At 51.0% G+C, this 25,181-nt stretch overlaps 1 protein-coding gene and 1 long non-coding RNA gene across 3 annotated transcripts in view; one reads left to right on the top strand and one right to left on the bottom strand.

The window, feature by feature from the left end:
* BEAN1 (brain expressed associated with NEDD4 1) overlaps positions 1-24,714 on the bottom strand; it is a 36,781-nt gene extending 12,067 nt beyond the window's left edge. The window contains exons 1-2 of one of the 2 annotated variants that reach the window (XM_019455725.2): positions 24,513-24,714; positions 14,727-14,833 (exon numbers count right to left, since the gene is read on the bottom strand). In XM_019455725.2, the coding sequence (XP_019311270.1) occupies positions 14,727-14,751 (25 nt within the window). In that variant the 5' untranslated portion in view covers positions 14,752-14,833; positions 24,513-24,714. The remainder of the gene's footprint in view (positions 1-14,726; positions 14,834-24,512) is intronic. The other variant, XM_053906521.1, reaches the window with a different exon arrangement.
* On the top strand, positions 417-7,995 carry LOC109270819 (uncharacterized). Its single transcript, XR_002081689.2, has 3 exons — positions 417-599; positions 5,872-6,066; positions 7,869-7,995. It is a non-coding gene; the product is annotated as an uncharacterized LOC109270819 (long non-coding RNA).
* Positions 24,715-25,181: the final 467 nt, after the last annotated feature.

Here is a 25,181-nt window from a genome sequence, read left to right as displayed (position 1 = left end):
CAAGTGCCCATGATCAAAAGGCAATTGTACCTCAAAATACCATCTCTTCCCTGAGAGGCTGCCTCCCCCCACCCCGCTCGACATACCAGCAGGAATAGGTACTGTCTCTGGGACATTTACTGTGTGTCCCCCACCATGCTCGGTAGGTCTCACACACTAGATTACCTCAATTCTCATGATGGACTGTGATGGGATCCCCAATTTAATAGGTGCAGAAACTGAGCCCCAGGCAAGTTAAGTAACGTGCCCAAAGTCACATAGCCCATAGAGGGACCTGGGGCACTGGGCAGCCTAAGCCCCATGCTCTTAGCCAAGGTGCTATTCTGTGATTATCAGGCACTAGGCTCTGAGAGCTCATTTCTTTTCTTTTCTTCTTCTTTTTTTTTTTTTTTTTTTTTGATCTTGATAAATGAAAATGTTCCTACCCCTAAAATGATGCTTTGCTGCTTCTGGATCACTTTATTATAGTCAAAGCAGGCTATGACCTATGGGTTATCCAGGGTGAAGGCATATCAACAGCTGAACATTGCTGATAAGACACCGGGATTCCAGAGAAGGGAGCCAGTGTGTGTTGGGAAGAGACAGATCACAGCAAGCAGGTATTCAGGAAGAGGAGCAAACAATCGAGGGCTGGGGGAGGGGCCCCCTATTCTGTATATCTTCTATCTCTGCATCTGTTCCAGAGGTGTGCTTGGGACTGTGATGAGGGGCCCTGGGGCAATTTCCCCACCAAGGAACAATGTGAATGATATGGTAGCTCTCACTGAGCATCTATCAGGACCGGTCAGGCTCTACACCCTTTATAAGCACCATTATCTCATTTACCATCACAGCAACCTGAGAGGTAGGTGTTGTCTTTCCCCCCAGTTTATAGATGGGGAAGCTGAGGCACAGATCTAGTCAAAGTGGAGCCAGAACTTAGATCCAGCCTGTTCTATGCAATTCCCAAGCCTCCACTAATACTCGCTCTGGTTCCTGGTGGGCTGAGGGCCCCTGGAGGGCAGGACGTGCGTCCTATCTGTCTTGTCACCAGGTTTCTCCAGTGCTTTGGGCGAGGCCAGCACAGAAAGGGAGCCCAGGAGCCATTTGAATGGCATGGAGGGAAGTCAGAGTCGGCTTGCTCTGTGTGCTTGAGTGTGTGGGGGTGGACCACGTGAGCTGCTCTCAGTCATTCTCACTCACCCACTGGCCCTTCCTTCTTCCCATCACTCACCCAATTGTCCAGCCCAGACACGGGATCTACAGCTGTTTACAAGCACTGGAAGATTGTTGGAATGGAGGAGGTGCTATCATATAAGGGAGTAAATCAGGGCTTACCTGAGGAGTCTGGGTCTGGGGTGGGCTCCAGATCAATGGTAAGTCAGTCTGGCAAATTCCACCATAGAAGAACTGTGGGGCCCCCAAGGAGGGCTCGGTGCATTTGAGGAATCATGAGAGAGGTGGAGGCTGAGGTTAGAGGGGCTGACATTGGCCAGACCATGAGGGATCTTGAATGTCGAATCAAGAGTTATCCTTTATCCCAAGGGCAAAGAAGAGACATGGATGAAGGAGCGTGTTCAGAGTGTTTTAGGAGAGGCCTCTGGCTGCAGAAGGGGGGCAGGGTGGGAAGTGGGAGACCAGTGAGGAGGCAGCAGTCAGGGTCCACGTGAACACAGAGCTGGGGTGGAGGAGGCTGAGGCCCGCGGCCCCATACTGTGCAGAGCTGAGCATGGAGCAGGGCTCAGTTGATCTCACTTGATGGGCATAAGGCCACTGCAGAGAGTTCCTTTGCCTCTCCGAGTTGATGTGCCCAGAGCAGGCCTCAGAGACAGGCCTGATGCTTCCCCCTCTCTGCAGATGGGGTCCCAAAGCCCTCTCTGGGGCTGGGGTGGTGCCTGGGTCCAATGGCCACTGCTGTGCCAGGCAGAAGCCTCTGCCTCCAGACTTCTGGTCCAGGGCTGGGACTGGGAACCACAACTGAGTCAGAAGGTTCTACATGACCCAGGCCTGGATGTGGAGCTGAGTCTAGGGCTTGCTTCTCCTCTGTGCAGATGCCTTTGTTCCCCTCATTTATAGAGGAGGACACTGGGTCTTGGTGAGCTGAAGATTTGCCCTAGTTTTATGGAAGATCTGGGATTTGAACCCAGGCGTGTCTAATAATTCATCAAACAGTGGCACAGAGCAGGGGAAGAGAGCAGGACGTGGTAGGGGTGGAGGTGGAAGAACTGGATTCTGTTCCTGGTTCTATCACTCGCTTGCTGTGTGACCTTTGGCATGTCTCTGCCCTCTCTGGACTTGCTTGCCAGCTGTCCAAAGAGACACTTATTCTCAAATGGTCCTCCCTCCAGGGCGGGTGAATGGGTCTGAGAGGGGTGGGGAGGGTGGTGGCAGCCAGGTGAGCACAGAGGGTATGAGGAGGGGCAGGAAGATCCAGTCCTGTGTCAGGGGAATGGGGTCAGGGCTGGCTTCAGTCTGGGGAACATGCAGGGTAAGGAAAATGAGGCTGATGATCATTATCAAGTCCTTGCTGAGTGTAGTGTACAGGCAGCTCTACAGTCCCTCTGTCTGGGGACTGTACAGGGAGGCGGTCTTTGCAGACTGAAGCCACCTGAGGAGCAGTGACAAAGAAAGGGCACTGAGACACTGGAGGTGCTAAGCTAAACATCTTTAGATGTAGAGTCCTGCCCGCCCCCTCTGAGAGGCTGGCTAGAAGAGAAAGGGGGGCCACAGACTCAAATCTGACTGATGACTCCTGTCACAGAAAAGTCTGAAGACATTTGTCACAGGTCTACTTCCCTGGCAAGTCTGGCCTTGGCAGTGTACTTCTTCCTATACTGCTAACACCACCAGGGTGAGGCCATGCGGTCACTGCACAGAATATGGAGAAGAGGATTCAGACACTATCTTCTCTCTGCTCGCCTTTGGCTGGTCCCAGCCTCCCAGCAGGGATGTGGAGAGGGGCTGGGGCAGGAGACACGGCAAGGGAGGCCCACTTGCTTAGGCATTTCTGGGTCTCCCTTCTCTGCTTTTTAGGGTGGCCTCTCAGCCCACTTCCTGATCCCTATCCTCTGGTTGCCAGGCAACTGTGATGGAGAGATGTCAGAGTGCCGGGGGTTGGCCAGGGACATCCACGCAGGGGTGCTGGGTCTTGGGGGACAAACCAGCAGGACAACATCAGAGGAGGGAGGAAGGTGCACAGAGGGGTGAGGTGCCAACAGAGCTCAGGAAAAGAGGAGGTGCTCCTGGGGCGAGCCTGTAGGATGTCATCTTGATGGCAGCTGAATGTTGGGATTATGGGGGTGAGGAAAAGGCTACTTGGTGTACAGGATTCTTCTTATAATGAGGATACATCTCTATAAGAAGTCAGCTAATGTCATGTCAGGGTCCTGAAACCTTTTATTTGGCCATTTGTGGCATTACAAGTGGGGCAGATTATAGTAGATAGAAAGATTGGAATATAAAGTCATCTACCATCAATCCTCTATAAATTCACTCAGCCAACCAATCATCCATCCTCCTATGTATTTACCTACCTAGGCATCTACTCACCATTCACTTGATCATCCATCCATCCATCCATCCACTCATCCACTCACCAATACTAAGTGCGTAGTCCATGCCTGGACATGTTCTAAACAGTGGAGACATGATATGAGTCAGATGAAAATGAACCTCTCAAACTGTGGGAGGCAAGAGGTCCCACACAGGTGCCCCAGTGCTGAGGGGGAAAGGCTGGTACAGGATGAAGCTCACTGCTCTCCCTTCACACAGAAGAGCCCTGCTTCCATCTGATTTCCATATCAGGGGTAATAGGAGAGTGCTCCACTGCCTAGAAGATTTTCAACCACTGCATTAAAAAATAACTGGGAAATATAAGTGACTACCCACAGGCCTTTCATGGTTCCATAAATATAAGATGAAAGTGATTTATTCCACTATTAAGAGACCATGTAAGATATTATTAAGATGCCACTTAAATAAACTCACCAAAATTAACTCACATGTACTTCTACATATCTAAATTCTGCAAGTTTACTGTCTTGTCATCATTCACTAAGGTTTTATCTCTGGTTTGATGGATTATTTAATGGCTGGCAAACTCACTGTAACAGCATCACAAACCACTTTTCCCTATTTCTGCAGAAGAAATGGTGAACTGGCCTATGTTCCAGAACCAAAACCATGACAGAATTAGGCTTTCCACTTGAACCCACACCAAACTCTCATTTTCTTGCTAGAATCATCACTGGCCCTGATCTCCTCATTTTCCTTCCTCTTTTGTCCACACCTAGAGTTGGCTCTTAGGCTATTTTCCACAAAGAACACAGGGTTATATAACACCAGGTGAGTCACTGTCATGCTCGATGAGTAGGAAATCGTGGAACTGTGTTGAGAAGCAGATGCTGGGGGGCTGGCTTGGCCCACTCATCAGCTTGCATTACAAGACTCAAAATCATAGCTTGGAAAAACGACCATTTACTACAACATGGACTTTCCAGGAAGTTCAATGAATAATTGATAGATAAAATGTTAAATTTATGAATGCTGCAAATTATCCCCGGCTTTCCCACCATAGCTGGGCCAGGCTAGGGCTGTGTACTTGGGCCACAGTATCATCTTCCTCAAGTTTTGCTTTGGCCTTTTGGTTTTGTGGGTTCTGATCCTGGAAAACGTTACAGGTGATGGGACTTTGTCCCCTGCTCCACAGAGGTTCCCTCACCTCCCAGAATTTACAAGGGCACCTGGGAAACCAGCATGAGGGCAGCAGCATGTGGAAAATAATATCCCAGGGGCGCCTGGGTGGCTCAATCAGTTAAGCATCTGACTCTTGATTTTGGCTCAGGTCATAATCTCGTGGTTTGTGAGATCAAGCCCCACGTCAGGCTCTGCACTCACAGTGCTGAGCCTGCTTGGGATTCTCTCTCTCTCTCTCTCTCTCTCTCTCCCTCTCTCTCTCTCTCTCTGTCTCTCAAAACAAAAAAAATCTTTAAATGAAAAAAAAATAGTATCCCATATGTAGAGAGGGCTTATTCTAGGAATGCAAGAATGGTTTAAGACCAGGAAATCTATTAATATGTCACTTCAGTAAGTAGGATGAGAAAAACTAACAGACTAGGCAAAGCCAGAGACCTCTTGGCCATGATAAATCCAGTGATCTTAATTGCATGTCAACATCACACTGAACCACAGAGCTTTGGAAGAGTTTCTCAGCAGGTGGTTCATGGAACATGAATTCCTAAGAACATTATGGGATGTTTGCCCCCCAAGATGGCTTTGCAGCCCTGAGCCGTCTTAGGAGCCAAACCAGCCCCAGTATCAGGCCCTTTATTCACCAGTATTCTGTATCCTGATGTGAGTGGCCTATGGTCCTTTGGGAGAAGGGATGACTCCTCAGCCACCTTCCTTGGGGGGAAACCTAGAGCTCCCCTGCCAGCGCATCTTGTCCTAGGCTCTAGCTAAGTAAGATACATATTCCTGGGTTCAAATCCTGGCCCTGCTTCTTGCAGGCAGTACCCTCTGAGCAGTTCACCCCTTGGAACCTCTATTACTTCAAGACTCAAGATTTTAAACCTTAAAATCTTAAGAATATCCCCTAGACATAGATCTAAATATGAAAGGCAAAACAGTAAAGCTTCAAGAGGAAAACACTGCAGTGTATCTTCATGACCTTGGGTTTCTTAAATAGATACACAGGTACTAACCATAAAAAAAAAATGGGTAAGTTGGGCTATATTAAAGATCTTTGGTAGGAGTTTGAGCTTCATGGGAGGTGGGCAGGGGGCCAAGGAGCTGCCCAGGACTGAGATGGGAACAGGATCAAGGCCATGGCTGGAGCAGGAAGAAAGTTGTGAAAGACTTTCTAAATATATTCATCATTTGCAACCTGCGCAGGACACTGGAGAATGCTTCCCATGGAGGTTCCTGTCTGTATGGATGCCTGGAAGTGGTTAATAGATGCCAAGATGCAAGAGTCCTTCTTCACATCTTTGTGGAACAATCCACTGTTTCACAATGAGCTGTTTCCCTCTAATGGGTTTGTTCTTTGCGGGATACCCAAGAGAATAGCGACACCGTCAATTACAACAGGTCAGTGTCAAACAGTGTTAACAGAGTGTAGTACGTCTTGTGGTGATACAGGAAAACTAACTTGGGAATCTAGGCTTCATGTTCAATGAAGGGACCTAAGACAGCCTTTCTCCAAACAAGTGATAAGTAAAAAGTCCTGCAGGATTGCTTTTCGGTTGGAAAAATACAAGTCTTAGCAGCTGACAGGAAACGTGCGATATTTACCCAGGGCTGTCTTTTGATGATGCCTCACGTAACCAGTGCCTTCGGTGCCTCTGATCACCTATGTTTTAGTATTAGTGTCCCTTTGGTACCTCCCTCCTGCAATGGCTTCTGCAGCAGAAGTGAAGTCCTTGGTGACTCAATCAAACCTAGAAACAGACCCTTGTTCTGTTTTTATAATATGTTTTTGCGTTCTGTTCTAAGTCAAAGCTGCTGCTGAACAAGGGGAAAATGCCGTGTGCACCTTTCCCCTCTCACGCACCTTTTGTCAGCTGGCCGTCCCTGTGGCCCTCGTAATAAGACAATGGTGTCTAGCTGGGCCTCTCACTCTTGTGCACTTAAAAATAAATTCTACCATGAGAGAAATGGGTGGATGTGCTAGGACTGAGCCAAAGTTGAGACTGAAATGATGGGTAAACATTCATTGAATCATATACCAAACTTCAGCCCCTCTTGTGGTTAAGCTATTTAGTTCAGTGTTTTTAGTTAATACTCAATATAATTTATATTTGAAAAGAATTCAAAGAATACTCCACAGGTTTCTGAATATACAAATCCAGTTATAAATTACATAGTGTCTGAGAATTTGAGAGTCATGTTGTTTTAGATAATTGGATTTTACGCTTGGTAGATACGCCAGTGCACTGGTTTCGTGCAGGTATAATTGATCACCCTGCCCCATTGTGAGGGGAACACAGGAGAGTGCCACGGTGCCATGACTCCCATTGTTTAGGAAGTGTCAGTGACACGCTGCACGCACAATAGCCACATGTATGGTAAGGACAGTAAACTGTTGGGATCACTGTCAATACTTTAAAATGTTGGAGGTCGCTTTTTATCTCAAAGAAATGAGATTTTTGAAAAAAATTAAACTATTTCATGAGCAATCCTTTAAATTTCATTGAATCAAAAACCTGAAATTTCAAAAATAGACAAAAACTCTTAATAAGGCTGCCATCCATCTTAAAAGGGGCCCACCTTGGCTTTTACATTGATAAAATTTTATTCTCGCTGTTTTTCTTGCAACATCCCTTCCCCAATCCTCACCTTTAACCCCGTTCCTAGGGGAGACAAGTATCATCCAGGGGATGAAGGGCCCGGGGATGGGCAGAGAATAGCTCTGGAATGACTGTCTCTGGCAAGGCCTAGAGATTACCTACAGACATGGAGTCCAGTTGTGGCACAGGGGCAGAGGGAGCAGCCCCGAGAAGCCGACCGCCAGGGGGCTGATGGGGGACGTGGTGTTTACATGTAGAGAGAAGCGAAGAGAGAGGACTCTGGGAGGTGAAATGTACTCAAGGTCCCAGAGGGATCAGTGTGGCCAGTGCCCTGGGCTTAGATCCAGAAGCCCTGCTTTTGAATCCTATCTCCTCCCCTGGCGGGTCCCTGGGCATGTGACTTGTCTCTCTTGGGGCCTCTTTCTTCTCTCTGGAAAGCAAGCGGGCCTGCACGCTTCTGCAGTGACATCACAGAGGACAACCAGTTTTTCCCAGTCACCCTGGGCACAGTTCCAGGTGCAGGCAGAGCTGAGTTTCAGGTAGCTAATCTAGGGTAGCTCTTGGCAAAGAAATGGCAGTGTCCTTACACATTTCTATTTGCAGGAAAATCCATCTCCTCTCTCCCCAGTGCACTTGGCCCTGTGATGCCACAGGTGACGACTCTGAAGATCATGCTTCCCTTGACAAGATTTCTAGATACAGAAGCCATTTTTCCCTCCACCAACCTAGGGCTCAGTTTTTAGATTTTTCCTTTTCCAATACTCCCTGGTTGTGGCAGAAGAGTCTGGACAGTGGTCCAAGTGATGGCAATGGTGCCTGGGTCCAGGGGGAAAGATGGAGTCCGATTTGAAGGTAAAACCATCAGGATCTGCAGATTAAACGGAGTGGTGGTGGATGAGAAAGAGAGCACTAAGAATTGACCAAGTTTGGAGCCTGAGCACAAGAAAGGACTAAGCTGCCATTTACGGAGATGGGGAGGATGACGGGCAGGTTTGGTGGGGGACTGGGAGTCAAGATTTAAGGTTTTGACATGTTACATCTGAGATGCTCTGGAGAGACACTGAACAGACATCTGAGTGGAGATACATCTGAGTGGGCCAGACCATCGGATATATGAGTCTGGAGTTCAGGGAGAGTCTGGAGCCAGAGATGTAAATTTGGGGGCTGTCAGTGTATGGGTGCTGCTCAATGCCATGAGGCTGGATGACATCACCTAGGGAGCTCGCTGCCAAGGGGGGTGAGGGACAGTGAAATGCAAGAACGTTGCCAGCTGTGAGTGCCCTGCAAAGGCTGGGGGTACTGTGTCATCACAGGTTTTCCCCGCTCTCTGAAAGTAAAGGGTTCCCATGAAACCTTTCATAGCCAAAATGGTGTAAAGTGAAGAAGAAGTTATCATTAATTCACTTGGGAAAAAAGGTTTTAGGGTCCCCAGGCCCCCAAAATAACCTCTTTTAGGCTTTTCTGATAACTTAGGACACATCTTGCTAACGGATGCACAAAATCAAGATAGGGCACAGGTGCTCCCAGACAGAGTTCAAAGCTATGGCGGCTGAATGAGGAGATGCTGGGTGTGGTTCTGGGGAAGGAGCTTGGTGGGCCCACTCTTGCTGTTTGGGGTGTGCGCTGCTTCTACCATGGCTTGCTTTTGAAAGAAATGCTGAACAGTTTTCACTTTTCACCTTTTTCCACAAAAGCGAAATTGTCTTCCGATTTCTTTCAGTTAGTGAAAACGGGTACTAACTTGGCTCTTTTGTAAAAGTGAAGTGGCATAACTCAAACTTTCAAACACTGGGGAATACCTGTAGTACCGAACACATTAGGTGTTCAAGCCGAAGTTGATGCCTTTCTGCCAGGGAGTCTAATATAAAATGTGCATTTCAAATTAAGATTAGCTATCAGAGGCTGAGCACTTGCTGTAGTCAGACCCTGCCAGACCAGAGAACTCTGAGGACAGGTAGGCAGGGCATTCATGGTCCTGCTGCAGAGTGGACTCTCCATCCAAGGGGTGGGAATGAAGGACTGGACTGGACTCCGCCCTTGTCCTTTTGTCCATCTGTGGTTTAGCTACAATTGAGCCCTGGAAAGACCCACCTGGGCTGTATCCCTGGCCCCATCGTTTTCTAGCTGTGTCACCTAGCGTAGTCTCCCCCTGTCCTCGAGGCTCAGCTTTTTCATGTGTGGAATGAGCACACACATCCTTCCCTTGCAGGACTGCTTCAAGGAAGCCATGTGAAGAAATGATCATAGGCCTTGTGAGCCCTTTATCTACAATATCTCATTTGGCCCTTACAGCAACCCTCTGAGGTGGAGCCTTTAATTAACTTCCATCTTACAGATGAAAAAACTGAGACTCAGAGAGAAATGTGTACCTGAAGTCACTTCTGCTATTCTCTTGCCCACTCCAAAGTCAGGCCACAGCAAGGAACGAATAGGGATTTCATCCCACAGGCCAATGATCATTGCGTGGTGCTTGTGTGTGTTTAAGGGAGTCTCATGTTGCATCCAGGCTCAGTAGGAAGGAGTGCTGCAATTGATGGGCAATGTCTGCTCTAGGAACAGTAGTGGCAAATTGTGAACGTGTCCTGTCATTTGTGTTCCTTGCCCTCAAGTCCTTCCTTCTATTGACAGCTAAGTCTCTGCAGAGGTAACTCTTATTATAATGAGCAGAGCAGAAAATAGTAGTATCTGGTCCAAATCCCAAATTTACCTCCAAAATTCCCATGTGTCTCTGTTTTCCCTGCTCTATCACTAAAGGCGTGGGTAACACTAAGCTGTGTAGGGAGGAGGTGGTCAAAAGGACAGGACTTTCAAGCTTCTTGAGCATCTTCTCAGTGTCTGGCATCAAGCTAGATTCTCCTCGTGGAGCAGGTTAAATCTGAACATCAAACCAAAAGGCTGGTATGACTATTTCCATGTTATAGAGGAGCAAATTGGGACTTGTAGTTGTTAAACAGCTTGCTCCAAATGTAATAGCTGGTAAGTGTCAGCACTAGGTTGTACACGAACCCAAGCACTGTCTACCACGTAACACTTATTCTGCGAGAGACCCAAACCCACCCAGAGGCTCTGCCAGACTGCAGTTCCTGCCAGCCTGTCGGCAGCCCAAGAGCTTAGCAGAGACAAGTCCCAGCTGACTTCTCCGTGGATCAGTGGATGCAACCCTGACCCCCTCCTTCCTGCTTTGGTACAGGCTCAGTCTCTCTGGGGTCCCCAAAGCCCCTCCTTCCCCAGATCTATCCCTCAAGGCCAGTGGGAAGCAGGCCACCCCCATGTCACAGGGAGCTCCACAGGACTCTGCCAGGGGCTAAGAAGAGGTTGTGAGGCATCTGTTCTTGGAACCTGGGTCCCGGGTGAATCCTGGGCCACGCTGCCCAGCTGGGGGCAGATGGAGAAGACTCCCATGTCTCCAGTTTTCCTGAGGAGCCAGGCTGGTCCTCCTCCAGCTCACAGAGTGGCTTAAGGCTAGAAAATGGCTCACTGGCCTGGCACTCACAGACAGAAGACCTGACTTCTCTCTCGCAGTGGTCGAAGCCTACTGAGCTTCCCCCTTCCTGTTCTTGCCTCCACCCTCTGCCTTAAGTCTTCTTACCTGCAGAACTTGGGGGAGGGGGCTGTCTCTGGAAGCCAGGGATGAGCTGCAGTGCCCACAAGGTGGGTGAGATGGGGTGGAGGGAGTGGGGAGTGTGCAGTGTGGGCAGTGCCTGGGAGGAGTTGACCCAGCCTGGTCTGGTTAACTCCTGCTCATCTCCCAAGAGGCCAATGGACGGTCCTGCTTTGCCCAGTGTCTGAAGCTGTGGAAACTGGGCAGACCCATGTCTGTTGCCTGGCTCTCCCCCTACACTGGTTACCTTTCCCTGCTCACTCTCCTTGGTCTCTGGACCCCCCTGCTAGGAGTGGGGTCTTGCTTAGGAAACTTTAGGGTTTGTTTTTCCTTCTGGGGACTTTTCCCCATTGGCAGGGGATTAGGTGTAGGGAAACCCAAATGGGAACAAGCTATGGCTCCTCCCCTAACTTTTCCAGGTTTTAATGGGCTTTGGTATCTTCACATGTACTGGGAAAGATAATTTTATGAGCTAAGAAAGTTAAATAAATTCCATTAGATGTCTACATTCACAGTACAGGAAAGGAGGTGTTACAAAAGAGTGTGTGTGTTCATGGCAGGGCCCTCCTGGTACTTCCGGTTCCATCCCTTAGAATATTCCTGTGTCAGGTGTTTTTAGGATGTCTGGAGTTCTGTGGTTCTGCGTCCCTTCCAGAACTTGTGTGAGGGTCTCTTGTCTGAGCTGAGGGGGCTGCCCACAAGGCATCTGCTTCATCTTGATTCGTTTACGTGTCTGGTTGTGCGATGAACATTTACTGAGGCAGCAATTTCCAGGTTGAATCTGAAGTGTGGCCCAGACGGAGGCAGAGTCTGAGTGGCAACCTGATGACCCAGTTTGGACCCCCACCCCACCCCCTCCCCGTCTCCTCAGGCAGTTGGTGCTGATGGGTGTGTTGGAGGGGAACTGAAGGTCCCTCACAGATTTCTGGCCTGAGGGACTGAGTACATGGTGGTGCCCTAAACCAACACAGTAACAAAGCAAAGCCAGTTGGAGTGAAGAGCTGTGTCTGGGACAGGCTGAATCCGAGGTGTAGAGGTAGGGGCCGCCCTGGGGCGCCTGGGTGGCTCAGTCGGTTGAGCGTCTGACTTCGGCCCAGGTCATGATCTCACAGTCTGTGAGTTCGAGCCCCAAGTCAGGCTCTGTGCTGACAGCTCAGAGCCTGGAGCCTGCTTCTGATTCTGTGTCTCCCTCTCTCTCTGCCCCTCCCCAGCTCATGCTCGCACTCTGTCTCTGTCAAAAATAAATTAAAAAATAAATAAATAATAAATTCAAAAAAACTTATAACAGAGGTATGGGCTGCCCAGGGGAGACAGGCAGCAAAAGGCAGAAGAAGGAATCTGAAGGTGGACAGAAACCAGGCTGGGAAAGAGCCTTGGAAGCTGCTGGCCTAGAAGCTTCAGCTGAAAGCAGAGAGGGGATGAGAAGGTCTAGAGTGTGTGCAGGGGGAAGGCCAGGGGCGAGGCTTGGGCCCCAGCATCCCGGGGCAGGCACGGCAAGAATCCACCCTTCCCCACTGCCAAAGGACACCACCAGTGGACAGTGAGAGGAGGACCAGATGGCTAGAGGGGCCGGAAGAGAACCCAGAGGGCTCAGGGTCAGGGAATGCAAGGGAGAAGTCTTCAAGAAAGCTAAAGTGACCAACAGGGAGAACTGGAAGCTACAGAATGGGTTTAGTAACACAGAAGTCAATGGGATGTGTGGTGGGGGTGCAGAAGCCAGACTGAAGTGGGCTGGGGTTGCTGAAAGGAGGGGCAGTGAACACTTTCCAGAGGAAAGGGAAGGAGTCAGACTGGAAGACGTAAGAAAAATCTGGCAGAGAAGGAGAGGGATGATGGAGGAAGGGGCAGGTCTGGACAGCCCCACAGTGCTGAGCCTGCCATTGCCAGGGACCCCTTCTCCATAAAATCTGAACCGATCCCAACCTATATATAGATGTGAGTAGAGCTGCACTGGCTGAAGCAGTGGGGTGGGGTGGGGTGGAGGGGCGAGGGTTCTGCCCGCACATGTGCCCCTTGCTTTCTGTGGAGCCTCACAGCAGCCCCGAGCTCCCAGAGCCCACTGGCCTCAGACCACCCCTTCATCTTACAAAGGAGGACTGGCCAGCCAAAGCCATGGGGAGAATCTGATGGCACAGTCAGGAGCTTCAGCTCCTACCCCATCCACTGCTTTCAGCTCCTCATCCAGAGTGTTTAACTATACATTTATTCATTCAACAGACATTTATTGAGTGCTTACTGCATGCCAGGCACTGGGCCTGTAGGGATGTGTAGGAACTGCTTCTGAACAGCCCCGAATATCGATGACCACACCCTGTTAACCTCAGGAGGTGAGTATGCAGAGGGCTGTCCTGTGCCGATGGCCTCTGTTTATGCAGACAGGCAGGGCTTTGCGGGGTCTGGCTTGACCCCAGAAAGTTCTGGAATGCGCTCTACACTCAGCAACCCAATTTTACTCTTTACCAGCCTTCTGCATTCCCAGCTGCTCAAGGGGGTGAGGATGTGGCCATTCTAGCCCTCTGTGGGGCAGGTGTCCCTGGGCTCCAACGTGTCCCTGAATGGGTAGCCTTCTTACCTGGCCTGAACTTGGGCTCCGATTTCCTGATTATGCCGCAGCAGCAGTGACAACAGTAACAGTAACTTACTGAGCTTGTACTAGTACCGCCCCCCCCCCCAACACCGCTCCTGAGACAATGAATCCCACCAGTCCCTTCTTCCCCACGGCATACCTGGTGATGGCCCCACCCCAACGGGATACACCAGCTTCCTGTGCCCGCCCACAGCAGCAGTCCCTTGAGGTTCAAAGGTTTAACAACTGAGGTTTCCACCATTTAGAAGAGAGGACCCCAACCCCAAGCAGTGACATGTAACCAGTGGTGCACATTTGAACAGACATTGGTGAGTGGGGGTGAGGGATTAGCTAGAGTGAGCACGGTAGAGGGGGAGATGACACATAGATAGAGGAGGGCCTAGGGCGAGGCCCTTGATTTCACACAGACTCACAGTCCTGACTCATCAAGGAGAAGGGATGGGGGGGGGGTGTTATGCAAGTCCTCCCAAGTGGCACCAAGTGATCACGGTTTTGGGGGGGCACAGGGGACATCACAAGAGAAAGCAGGTGGCTGCCATGGGGACAGGTAAAGGGGACACCACAGTAAGGGTGGGAGCATGAGTCAGTGAAGGTGGGGCTGGTGGAGATTAAGGGAGCTGCAGCCTTGAGCCCCAGGGGTACACCTGACTGAGCCCATCGCCTGGACTCATGGACATCAGGGAGCCAAGACAAGAATGTTATGGACAAAATCATCTCAAGGCTCCAGCAGATTAAATGAATTAATCAGTAAATGAGGGGCTTCAGGAAGGGTTTCCTTAGGACAGTGAACTCCAAGGAGTGTGTTCTGGAGCACCCATCCTGTGAGACCCTCCTTGTGGTCAAATTTGGGAAGGCCACTGGGCTTTCGCTTTCCTATGGCAGCCTCACAACACACATCACCACATTAAAGGCTCTGAAAAGTCCTGTGGTAACAAAAGCTACTTAACTTGTCTCACTCAGCATTTCCCACATTCATTTGGCCACAAAATTAAAAAAAAAGAACAAAAAACAATCCCGTTAATATCCCTCAGAGGAATCCTGACCCACACTTTGTCAAGTGCTGATACAGAGGGATTGGTAAAAGTGGGATTTCTCTTGCAGAAGTCAGGGGTGTTCTGTGTTGCCCTCCCCCCACCCATCATATCACATCAGCCCCTGATCAGACCCTTGGGGCTCTTTGGCTAAACATCCTAGAAACATTCTCTGCAAACTTGACTCTAAGTCCGGCCCTTGCCTGGCCCCGAGCCATGAAGGATGTGAAGAGAAGACTTACAGGGGCAGGGGCGTTTGAAGGACATGTAATCCTTGGAGCAAAATAGCGGAGCCAGCCTGCCCACTTGTACAGTTCCAACTTCTTGTAGAAAAGGATCCTCCGCTCACCTGCAGAAACACAAACAGACAGGTGATGGGGCGCCCGCATGGTACCCACTGACCCTGCGAGCTTGGCGTTCAGGTCCCTGGGCTGTTAACCTCTGGGGAAAGGGTGGTGACTGTGACAGCATGTGCCCAGTCTGGGCAGGGGTCTGAGGGAGCTCTGGTGGCGGAGTGTGGGGGTTCTGGGGCAGGGGTGGGGCAAATGCATGCTGGGGTGTCAGTGGGGGGTGGAGGGGGGAATATCTCCTCCGGGTGGACCCTTGAACAGGAATGAGAGATACCCTGGTGTTCTCCTGTCTCATGAACCTGCCTAGGACAATTGCAATAGATCATGGCATTCTGAGCATTTATACCTGGAAGGACCCTTAAAGACCAGCCCAATGTCCTCATATCACAGAAGGGGAACAGACGTAGAAAGGGTAAGGTGCCAGTTCAAGGTCCTAGAGCTGGCTTTGGAAGGGTATTCAGAGTTTGCCTAACTGAAACCTTATTGTTATTACTATTATCCCAACACTTTTAAGGGGATGATGCTCTTTTCATTCCCATTTTATAAATAAGGAAGTTGAAGCTCAGAGGTTATGTAGCTTGTCCAAGGTCACACAACTTCTAATTACAGGCTGAGACTAGAACCCAGGTCTTTTTTACCCCAAAGCCTCCATCCATTGTCAGCAAGCATATCACTTGGAAGGCACCTAATAAAGGCCAAGAGAATGAAAATGTCTCTTCCCCAATCTCCCTGCCTCCCCTCCCCTTCAACCTTAAACTTGGTGTGACACCTGAATGAGCAGCAAGGGTCACTCTAACACCCATTTTCAAGAGAGGAAACATTTTCAAAAAATGCCCCAGCCTCCCGTGCTGGTTCTGTCTCTCCCGAGCTCCAAGTGACATGGGGCTGTGTGAACAGCAGGGAGATACAGTTATTTTGTAGGGAGTGTGGTCACTAGACTTGCAGAAACCAAACTGCACCTTTGGGGGTTGCTGAGCGGGAACTGTGGATGTGGAGTTTGGTGGGTTCCTATGGGGGAGAGCCAACAGGAACCAACAGGAAACAGCCTGGCCCCTCTGGGTCCCAGGAGGCAGTTGACCTCCCTGATCCTGGGGGTGACACTGTGGACAGAGCTTTTGTCTAGGACTCAGGTCCCAAGATTCCCACCCTTGTTTCCCTCAGGAACCCTTTTCATTATATACAGTTTTTCCTCCAAATGGGTTCCATGTTTTGATGGAGACCATTGGCCAAATTGCACTGATTAATAACACTTTTTCTATTTAATAGATGAATCCAAGATCTATCTTTGGAGAGCCTGAAATCAGAAGTCCAAGTCCTGCCACTTCCTGGAGTGTGCCTTTAGGCACAGTACTTCACCTGTCTGAGCTGCAGTGTCCTCAGGGGGAAATCAGGGTAGGGCACTTCACTGGCTTTGAGGATGGGGGGTACGTATGTCATGTTCATTCTGTTGTCCTAGGGGGTCAGGGGGAGGGAGCCATTGCTGCCACTGACCCTGGGGTCCCTCTCTCCAGATGGCTCCTTGCAGCTCAGTCTTCTGGGTGTGAACCCCATATTCCCCATCCCTACAGAAACCAACAAGAGTTTTGATGGGAGAAGGGAGGGTAGGATGTGATCTCCCTAGGCCCGGTAGAGAAGTCTCTCTGGCATGGCAGGCTGCTTGGGGAACTGTGATTTCACACCAGAAAATTCTGAAGAGTCTCAGGGCCTGGGATCTATACTTTCTAAAATACATGGGTGTACATGCATCTGTGTTCACGTTTGTGGGTATGCCTGTGTGCACTGTGGCCACGTGTGTGTCTGGAGGGAGACTTAAGCAGGCTGACAGGCCATCTTTCATGCTGCTTCCAGAGAGGTCTTTCTTAAAGGCACAATGGATCATGTCATTCTTTTGCCAAAAACCCTTCCATAAATCCTCAGTGTCCCTAGGAAAATGAACTGGCTTCTACCACTGCCTCCACCGCCCTGGTGCTCTGCCTGCCTCTCTAGTGAACTGGCGTAATGTGAGTGCTTAATAAAAATATGCTGCATGTACACTTCCTATAGGGTCACCATGGTGGCTCCTGATGCTGTAGAGGGTGCTGCCCACCCTCTAAACTCCAAGGGGTTATCTCCAAGGTCTTGCTTCTCCTAGAGGCCCCCTGTACCCCCTCTTTCCTCCTTGTGGGCCCTGTGATTCTGAGGTGAAGGTTGAGACAGCAAGGAGTGTGGGGGAGGTGGGAGATGGGCTGCCTAGGGCAGGGGCCAAGAACCCTCGCATTGTATATTTTGTGGTCAGTTTGGATGTTTGGCAGACTGTGTGTAAGTTTCCAAATGGCTCAAGAGGCTGGCAAGGGGCTGGGTCAGATAGACTTTGTGTATATGGAAGCATTCTGGGCACTCCAGCTTTTCAGGTGTGACCCACACTCGCCAAACACCTGCTTGCGCCAGATGACATCATCAACATTATTGCAATGTTCCCTGATGTGGGTAATACCATTTTCATTTTGCAGATGAGAAAACTGAGGCTCCCATTGTCACAGAGAAAAGATGGTGGAAGGGCTATGCGGGAGGGATCTTGTCCCCCAGTGTTCCTCAGTTACAGCAGGGACACCCTACAGAGATCTGATACCCTGGGTGTCACCCCACCCAGGGCTCTGGCTGGCCAGCTTCTTGGACACACTGGGTCTCTCATGCCATTTCCTTGGCATGCCTTTCCTTTCCTCTCCACCTGGCAAACTCCCATGTGGCTGTCATCACACGGCTGAAGAAACCTCTTCAGTGAAGTCCTCTTTGACTGCTGGAGACAGAATACCCATTCTGGCTATGCCTCCACAGCACATGGACATCCTTCCAGGATGACTTTGGTTCTAACTTGTTCCAGATTGTTAGCTTCTTGTGGGTATGGAGGGCCAGTGTGGCCTCTGGGAACTCCCTCGGGGCTGAGCACATTTAAAAGTATGTGGATTCTAGAACAAATCCATCTTGGCCTGATGTCAGCATAGGACTGCAGTGTTGAAGCTGCCTTTTAATGATGCTCAACTTCCTGAGGAAAAGGACGCCCATGTAAGGAACTGAGATGCTCCCCGACATCGTGGGTGACAATGATGCTGACGTTAGCTAGGGTACCATTTCCCGCATCATGTAACTCAGTCTGCGCTTCACATACATCTTCTTGCTGCATTCTCCCAGCATTCCTGGATTGCATCAGTTTATTCAAATATTTACCAAGCACCTAGGGTGTGTCCCACAAAACCCTTGGAAAACAAAAGGAGGGGCTTTTAGGGTCCTAAAACAGCAATCTCAACCTTACTGTTTCCTCCTCCCCTCCCCCACTTGTGGATTTCAACATGAGGACCTACAGGAAAACCATTTCATGGTGGCATCAGACCCTCTGCTTGGGTGGAGCTTTGGTTGGGTTATCAAGACAAAGGAACTGGATGTCAGGTATCTATGTGTGCAAGTACCCACCCCGCTCTCCCCACATGTGACCAGAGCTGCTGTGAGGACACAGTGATGGGGGTAGTGGATGGCCAGGTTCGTCACAAATGGTCTGAGATTGTGCTTTGCTGGGCGAGGTGTTCCGGAGCAGGGACTGCAGGAGTGGGGGTTGGGCTTGGACCCACTCTCAGGTCACGTCTCCCCCCTGCCCGCCTGTCTCGGAGCCCAGCATCCGAGGCGAGGCGCGTTCCTGCCTGTGACTCATCTGCGACTGTATTGTCTGGCTAGAAATCGGAGGGCGGGCGGCGGCGGCACTCCAGGCTCTGAAGTGGCTTAATGGTGTGCGGCAAGTCCACGTCACTCCCATTCCGCCTCACGTCCCCACTCCCAGAATACCTCGTCTGGGGCCCACTGCGACACTCAGACCTGGGCAAATGCGTATGTGGTTGAGGGGGGGCGGCGCCGCGCCCCTGGCGGGCAGAGCTGGGCTGGCGGAGCCGGCTGGCGCAGTGTGCAGGGGCGGCACGGCGCATGCGCGGCAGTCAGACCCGGGAGGGTTCTGCGGCACCGCGGTAGACCGCGGACAGCGAGGGGCCGCAGGAGTGGGCTGGCCTGTGGAAGAGGCCACGTGACTCCGTGACGCTGATGCGGCACTGGCTCTACCGCAGTCACGTGTCGTCAGCCCAGGGGATCTCAAAACAAACCCCCCATTTTGCAGATGTCAACACTGAGATTCAGAGAAACGAAGGGGGTTGGGTGAGATCATGAGCTCCCGGCCCCAAGACTACCCTTTGGAAGATTTTAAGCAGGGGAATTGCACGGTCACCTTTTAAGAAGGTCTCCCTGGGCTCAGTGAGGAGGGGGGACCAGGGGTTGGAGGCAGGTGACAGAGGAGCAGGGAAGCTGTGGTAGGAGATGATGGGCTTAAATGAAGGCGATGGTAAATGGAGCAAAGTGAGAGGCTACATTCTTTGGTTTGACAGTATTTATTCAGAGCCCCTTGTGAACCACGTTTTGGGTGCTGAGAATAGAGAAGTGAAGCAAACACTGACTGCCTGTCCTCACCAAGCTTCCTGCTAGTGGAGGAGACACACATATAATGGTGGTGTTTGTTAGATAGCAGTAAGGGAAGGAACAGAGGCAGTGTGTACGTGGAGACTGAACATTTAGATACCGTGGCTGCAGAAGGCCTTGGTGAGAGGGTGATCTGTAAGCGAAGACTGGAGCAAGGGAGCTAGCTGGGTGAATAGCTGGGTGGATATGTGGGAGAAGGGTATCCCAGGTGGAGGGGCCAGACAGAAGGTCCCTGGGCAGGAGCATGCTGGGTGGGTTTGAGAAATAGGGCGGTGTGTGTAGGGGATATTTAAGAAGCAGGACAGATGGATCAGATGTAGAGGGTGAGGAAGAGGGAGCCTTAAAGATGGTTCCCTGTGTCTGCTTGGGTGTCTGTAGGTGTGGGGGGAGGGGGGATGGTGGAGAAATGGAGGCCCTTCCAGAGGTGGGTGAGGTGGAGACTCCAGATCTAGACAGGCCAGATAACTACTGGTGCTTTCTATCCTTACCACAGTAAATGCTCAGGGACTGTTTACTGAATGAATGAATGATGCCGTAACAGAGATTCCATGAACCTGTGGGTGTGCAGGTGATTGCCCAGAGCCAGAAGAAAGTCAGAGATTCTGGACTGTGGTGAGACACACTGATCTTAAAAGGGTTGCATCTACCTCACCAGGCAGGGGGCTAATTTCTGGGGCTGCGGGGGGAGGGGGTCCCCAGGTGGCAGAAAACCTTCCTCCTCTGCAGGAAGGTCTTTATATGAGGCTGGTACCCAGCTGGTGTCTTTCCCAATGGAGAAGAACATTATTGGCAAGTAGCCTTCTGTAGAATCAACTGCTACCTCCTTCCTCACTGCCACCAAGGTACAACCTCTAAGGGTTGATTTACTGTCTACCTGCATAAACCAGTCCATCTACAAACTGACAAATAGGTCTGGCCAAGTGGGTAGAGAAGCATGATTTTAAGGCTCAGGAAAAACCACACAGAGGGCACCACAAAGCATTATTTATGGCAGTGAAACACGAGGGATAACCTCACTGTCCAATAAGAGGATAGGCTGAGAAAATTATAATGGAATAATATATAGCCATGAAATAATAGTTTTAAAGACATTTTAATAACATAGGTAAAGACTTTTAGTGGAATGCTAAGAAGGAAAAAAGACCCAGGTTATATATAAAAAGGCAGGTTACAGAACTCTGCATACAACATGATCCTTATTTTGTAAAAGAAAAAAAACCTAGAGAAAATATTCATATATAGAAAAATTTTGGGAGGAAACAGATGCAAATATTCACCGTCATTGGGCTCTCTGGGCAGTGGTGGGGTTGAGGATTTTTGTGTTTTATATTTTTTATGATTTTCCAAATTTTCTACAATGAACATGTGTTTTATAATCTGAAAAATCATTAAAATGAAGATTTGAAAAAACCTTTCATGCTAACAAAGAATAATTAAGTGATAAGTCAGTGATAGTTAATTGAAAAATTTTAAAGCTAACTTAATTGCCTTTGACCATGCCATTTGTTATTGTAAAGATTAAAAAAAAATAACTTGTCTTTGAACTTACTGGTAAGGAGCTTTATTAAAATGTTAGGTAAATAATTTCCATTTTTTTTTTTTAACCCTCATCAAAATTTCCCTGGCTCTTGAGCAAGTCCTATTTGCCAAATTTTTGAGGGAATGGTTTCTGCCACAAACCTTAATGTTTTATTTTCAGGCAAGCTATACACTTGGCAAAAATAATAACAATAGACCTTATGTTTGTAAAACACTTTATAATTTGCAAAGCATACTAAGTGCTGGGTACTATTCTAGGCTCTGAATATAGGAGATATCATCATGAACAAAATGGTTAAAAGTCCCTGCCTTTGGGGAATTTATATTGATAAGAGTAGACAATAAACAAATGAATATGATATAGAGGTGTTAGAGGTGATAGTGCTACGGGAAAAAAATGGAGAGAAGAGTGATAGGGAATAAATTGGGGGGGGGTTGCTCTTTTAAATCAGTTTGATTACTGTTTGAATACAAAACATGAAGGTGTCTCTAAAAATTCTCTGGCCCGTGGACAGTTAACATGAGGTATAAAATGATTGATGATATCCCTGGAGGAAGCATTCCAATAACTAATTACACATCATCTAAGATACAATGTGCTAATTATCAATTTTATAAACTCATAAAATTATGATGAGTCATAGGGATGTTTTAAGTATTCTATACTTAGCAACGTTAGATAGCCCTTAACCTTTCCCAGCCTCAGTGTTCTCATCTATAAAATGGGGACAATTTCAGTACCTAAATCAGAGGACTGTTGTCGGAATCCAAAGAGAAGTGCTTAGGCATGGAAACAGTATGTGTTCAGGATATGTTCATAATGCAGATGCAGCAAGGCCACTGGGAATGGTCCATCTGACACTGCCACGTGTTTCCTGTATATTACTTCTTCAGTCCCCACAAATGTAATGGGAGGTACGTAATATTTGTTCCCACTTTCAAGAGGAAATTGAGGCTCTGAAAGGTAAATCTTCTGCCCAGAATCCTATGCTCTAAGCCTAGGCAGTTGGGTCCAAGTAGCCATGTTCTCAGCCATAGCTCCATTTTGTGTTCACTTGCCCAGGGGCTCCAGAAGCCCTCCTGGCCTCAGTTTCTACATTTAGGAGGCTGAGAGCAGATTTAGACTTTCCCACCCCTTACCTTGTGCTCTGAGCACTTCCAGGGCAAAGGCTTCAGGTAATAGGCCAGAATGTGTCTGTTTATTCCCAAAGACTTAAGATAATGTCCATATCTCCATCACGTTCCCTGTGGGCTGTGATCCAAAAACTGAGGTGGACCAGGAGATACTCACCTCCTAATCAGTTCCTGATTAACTCTTTTGGGAAGAAGAGGAGTGAGAATTATGGAAGATGCAGGGATGTGACACCCAAGTGGGCAAATGGGGGCGGGGTACGTAGGAAGAAGAGCAAGGGGGTTTCTGTATAGAAGGAGCCCATTCTCCCTATATTACCAAGTCCCCATCAGGCAACGTGTGGACAGACTCACCCTCCCCTGCCCTGTTCTGGGCAGATGGGCCACAGGTGGCCAGGACAAGCATGGATGTCCACAAGCTGGACCTTTGTTTTCTTCTCAACAGTGCTCCTGGCACCTACACCCTCCATGCCACCTGAAAGATCCCAGCATCCTCCCCTAGATCCTGGGCCTCGCCTGCTCTACTCTGAACCCGAGACCCCAGCTGCACAGACAGGCAGATCTCTTCCTGGGGACCTTCCAGCTCTGAAGTTCTAACCTCTTGGTCAGCCACTGGCTCCATTTCCTCCCCAAGGTTCATCATTTCTGGTGCCTCCTGGCTCAATGGGCTGGATGGTCAGCATGGAAACAGGGTTGGGACCCCTCAGACCTGCTGTCTCCTTGCCCTGGCGGCTGCTCCCCCTGCTGCTTTCTGCTGCCTGTCTGAACCATCACTACTGGAACATCCATGCCACCTGACAGCCTGATGGCTCCTCAGGGAAAGCAATCCTCCCTGCCCCACCCCCTCCCAAACCGCAGAGTGGAGAGAGGTGTGCAGAATTCCCTTGCACCCACTGTGAGAGATGCGTGAGAAGCCCTCCACCGGGGCGGCAGACATCAGCCAAGGGCAAAAGAAAAGCCAGTCAGATACAGTCTTTTCCATCCTGGATGGATATGGTGTGGTAGGGAGGAGAAAGCCCGGCCAGGCAGTAGAAAGCTTTGGGGAGGAGGGAATGTCTGAGAAAGGGCAGGCCCCAAGTTTTGCATCACAATTAGATGTCAACAAGGCCTTGAGGGGATTCAAAGCCCTCCGCAAAGGGGGGTTGGTAGGGGTCTAGTCCCCGCCATCTCAGGCGAATTCACTGTTTTCAGTATCTACTGGTGCTGGACACTTCATCAAATGACACCTGTAGCCAACCTGACTTGAGTCCTGGCTGTGTGCCAAGCACCATGGTAGCCGCCGCCCCCGCCCCCCCCCCCCCACCAGCAGCATCTCATTTAATCTTTTCAACGCGCATTCCCCGTGTTTCAGATGGGGAAACTAAGGCTCAAGAGAGGTTAAGTGTCTTGTCTCAGGTCACACAGCTAGGAATAGGAAGTCAGTCAAGACCATACTGTAATACCAGAGCCCTTAAACATTCTGCTCACAACAGAATCTTGCCTACTAGTCAGCGGAGGAAACTGAGGCACAGGAAGTGAAGTCAGGGTGTTTGAGGAGAGGGTCTAGAAGGGCATCCTCAAGACAGGTGCCCATGGGACTGTGTGGGTCTAGACCAAGGATCAGTCTCCTGAAGCCCCTGCCTCTCACCTGTCACTTATGCCGTCGCCTTCCCTGCCACCCCTGCTTCGCCACCCCCACTGACACCCGCGTGGGATCAAGAGGGCAGCCCCTAGGTCTTCTGCGCCAGCCTCCAGACCGCAGAGCCGATGGGGGGGGGGGGAGTGGGGAGGGGGGGAGGAAAGGCTGCGCGAGCCAGCCGGGGGGTGGGGTGGGCACTACCCAGCTTCCGAGGGCTCTTGGGGAGAGGCGACTGTGGCCCTTCGAGCTGCGCAGCCAGCCAGAGCAGCCGCCTCGGACTCAGCCTCGAGTCCCATTTACCGCGCAAGCGAAAGTCTGCCCCAAAGCTAGAGAAGGTGCGGCGGGGACGCCCCCTCTCCCACCTTTGGTGCTGAGATAGGCGTCGAAGCGGGGGCTTGGCCAGGGGGTGACCCGCCCGTCGGAGGGTCAAACTTCCTGGCTCAGGGGTGGGGGTTGGTTCTAGCTTCAAACTCCGCAAAGCCGGGAGCCCCTTCCCTCTTCCACCCCGTCCAAAAGTGCGTCCTAGTTTCCCCTTCTTGGGTGGGTTGCTCAGGGGTCCTGAAACCGAGGGTGCGGGACGGGGGAGGCTCTCTTATGCCCCCCCACAGAAGGTGGATGCTCCGAGAGACCCTCCCTTCCCTGTGGCTATCGGGCGTGCTCAAGGGGTAGCCTTGGCCCGGCCGGAGACGCGCGGGCCGGGGGCGGGAGTCTGGGGATCCCATTCGGAGCGCGCTGCGGTTCGTCTTCGGACCGCCGGTCCGCCCTCCTGGCGCGCCAAGGCTCCGCGCGGGGCGCCCCAGCTGTGTACGTGCGCCGGGGCCGCCACAGAGCTCGGGGAAGGGGGCCGGGACCCCCTACCCGCCCCTCCCCAGCACCGCCCCCGGCCCAACGCCCCTTACTCGGCTTAGCCGCCTCTCTCCGCTCCGCGCGCCGCAGTGCCGGCTCCAGCTTCGGCTCCAGCTCGGTTTCCCGCTCTGGCTCCGGCTCGGGCTCGGGCTCGGGCTCTGGCTCTGACTCCGGCTCCGGCTCCGGCTCCCGCTCCCGCTCCCGCTCCCGCTCCTGCTCTGGTTCCCGCTCGGATGCCTCTGCGCTCTGGCTCGGGCTCGAGCTCGGGCTCGGGCTCGGGCTCGGGCTCGAGCTCGGGCGTCGCGGGGGGCGCGCCGCTCCGCCTCTGCTTGCTCGTCGCGCAGGGGCGGGGCGGGTGGGGCGGGGCCGGGCCGAGCGGACCTGATGCCCGCGATCCCCAGCGGAGGCGGCGGCGGCGGCTTCTCAGCCCCAGTCCCAGCCCTGCCCTGCCGCAGCCCCGCCCGCTTGCCCGTCGGCCCTGCGCCGCCGCCCAAGCCACAGCCGTCCGCTCCCGGGCCCTCTAGGCGGCGCGCCTCCCTGGCCTCAGCAGCGCTGTGTGGCGGCTTTGGGGCTTCAGCAGCTCTGGGCCGCGGCCCGGGTCATCCCTGTGATGGGGGGACGCGGGAGGGGGAACGGCCGAGCCGCGCCCCTCTGTGCGCAGCCACCCCGACACCCACGCAGCTGCAGGCGGGACGGGCGCGGCAGGGAGACCAGCATGTCAG

This window comes from Panthera pardus, unplaced genomic scaffold (genome assembly GCF_024362965.1).
Source record: "Panthera pardus isolate Hobbes unplaced genomic scaffold, ASM2436296v1 HiC_scaffold_19, whole genome shotgun sequence".
Taxonomy (NCBI): Eukaryota; Metazoa; Chordata; class Mammalia; order Carnivora; family Felidae; genus Panthera; species Panthera pardus.
Note: the sequence above shows the minus strand (reverse complement) of the source record. Positions and strands in the feature narration are given on the sequence as shown.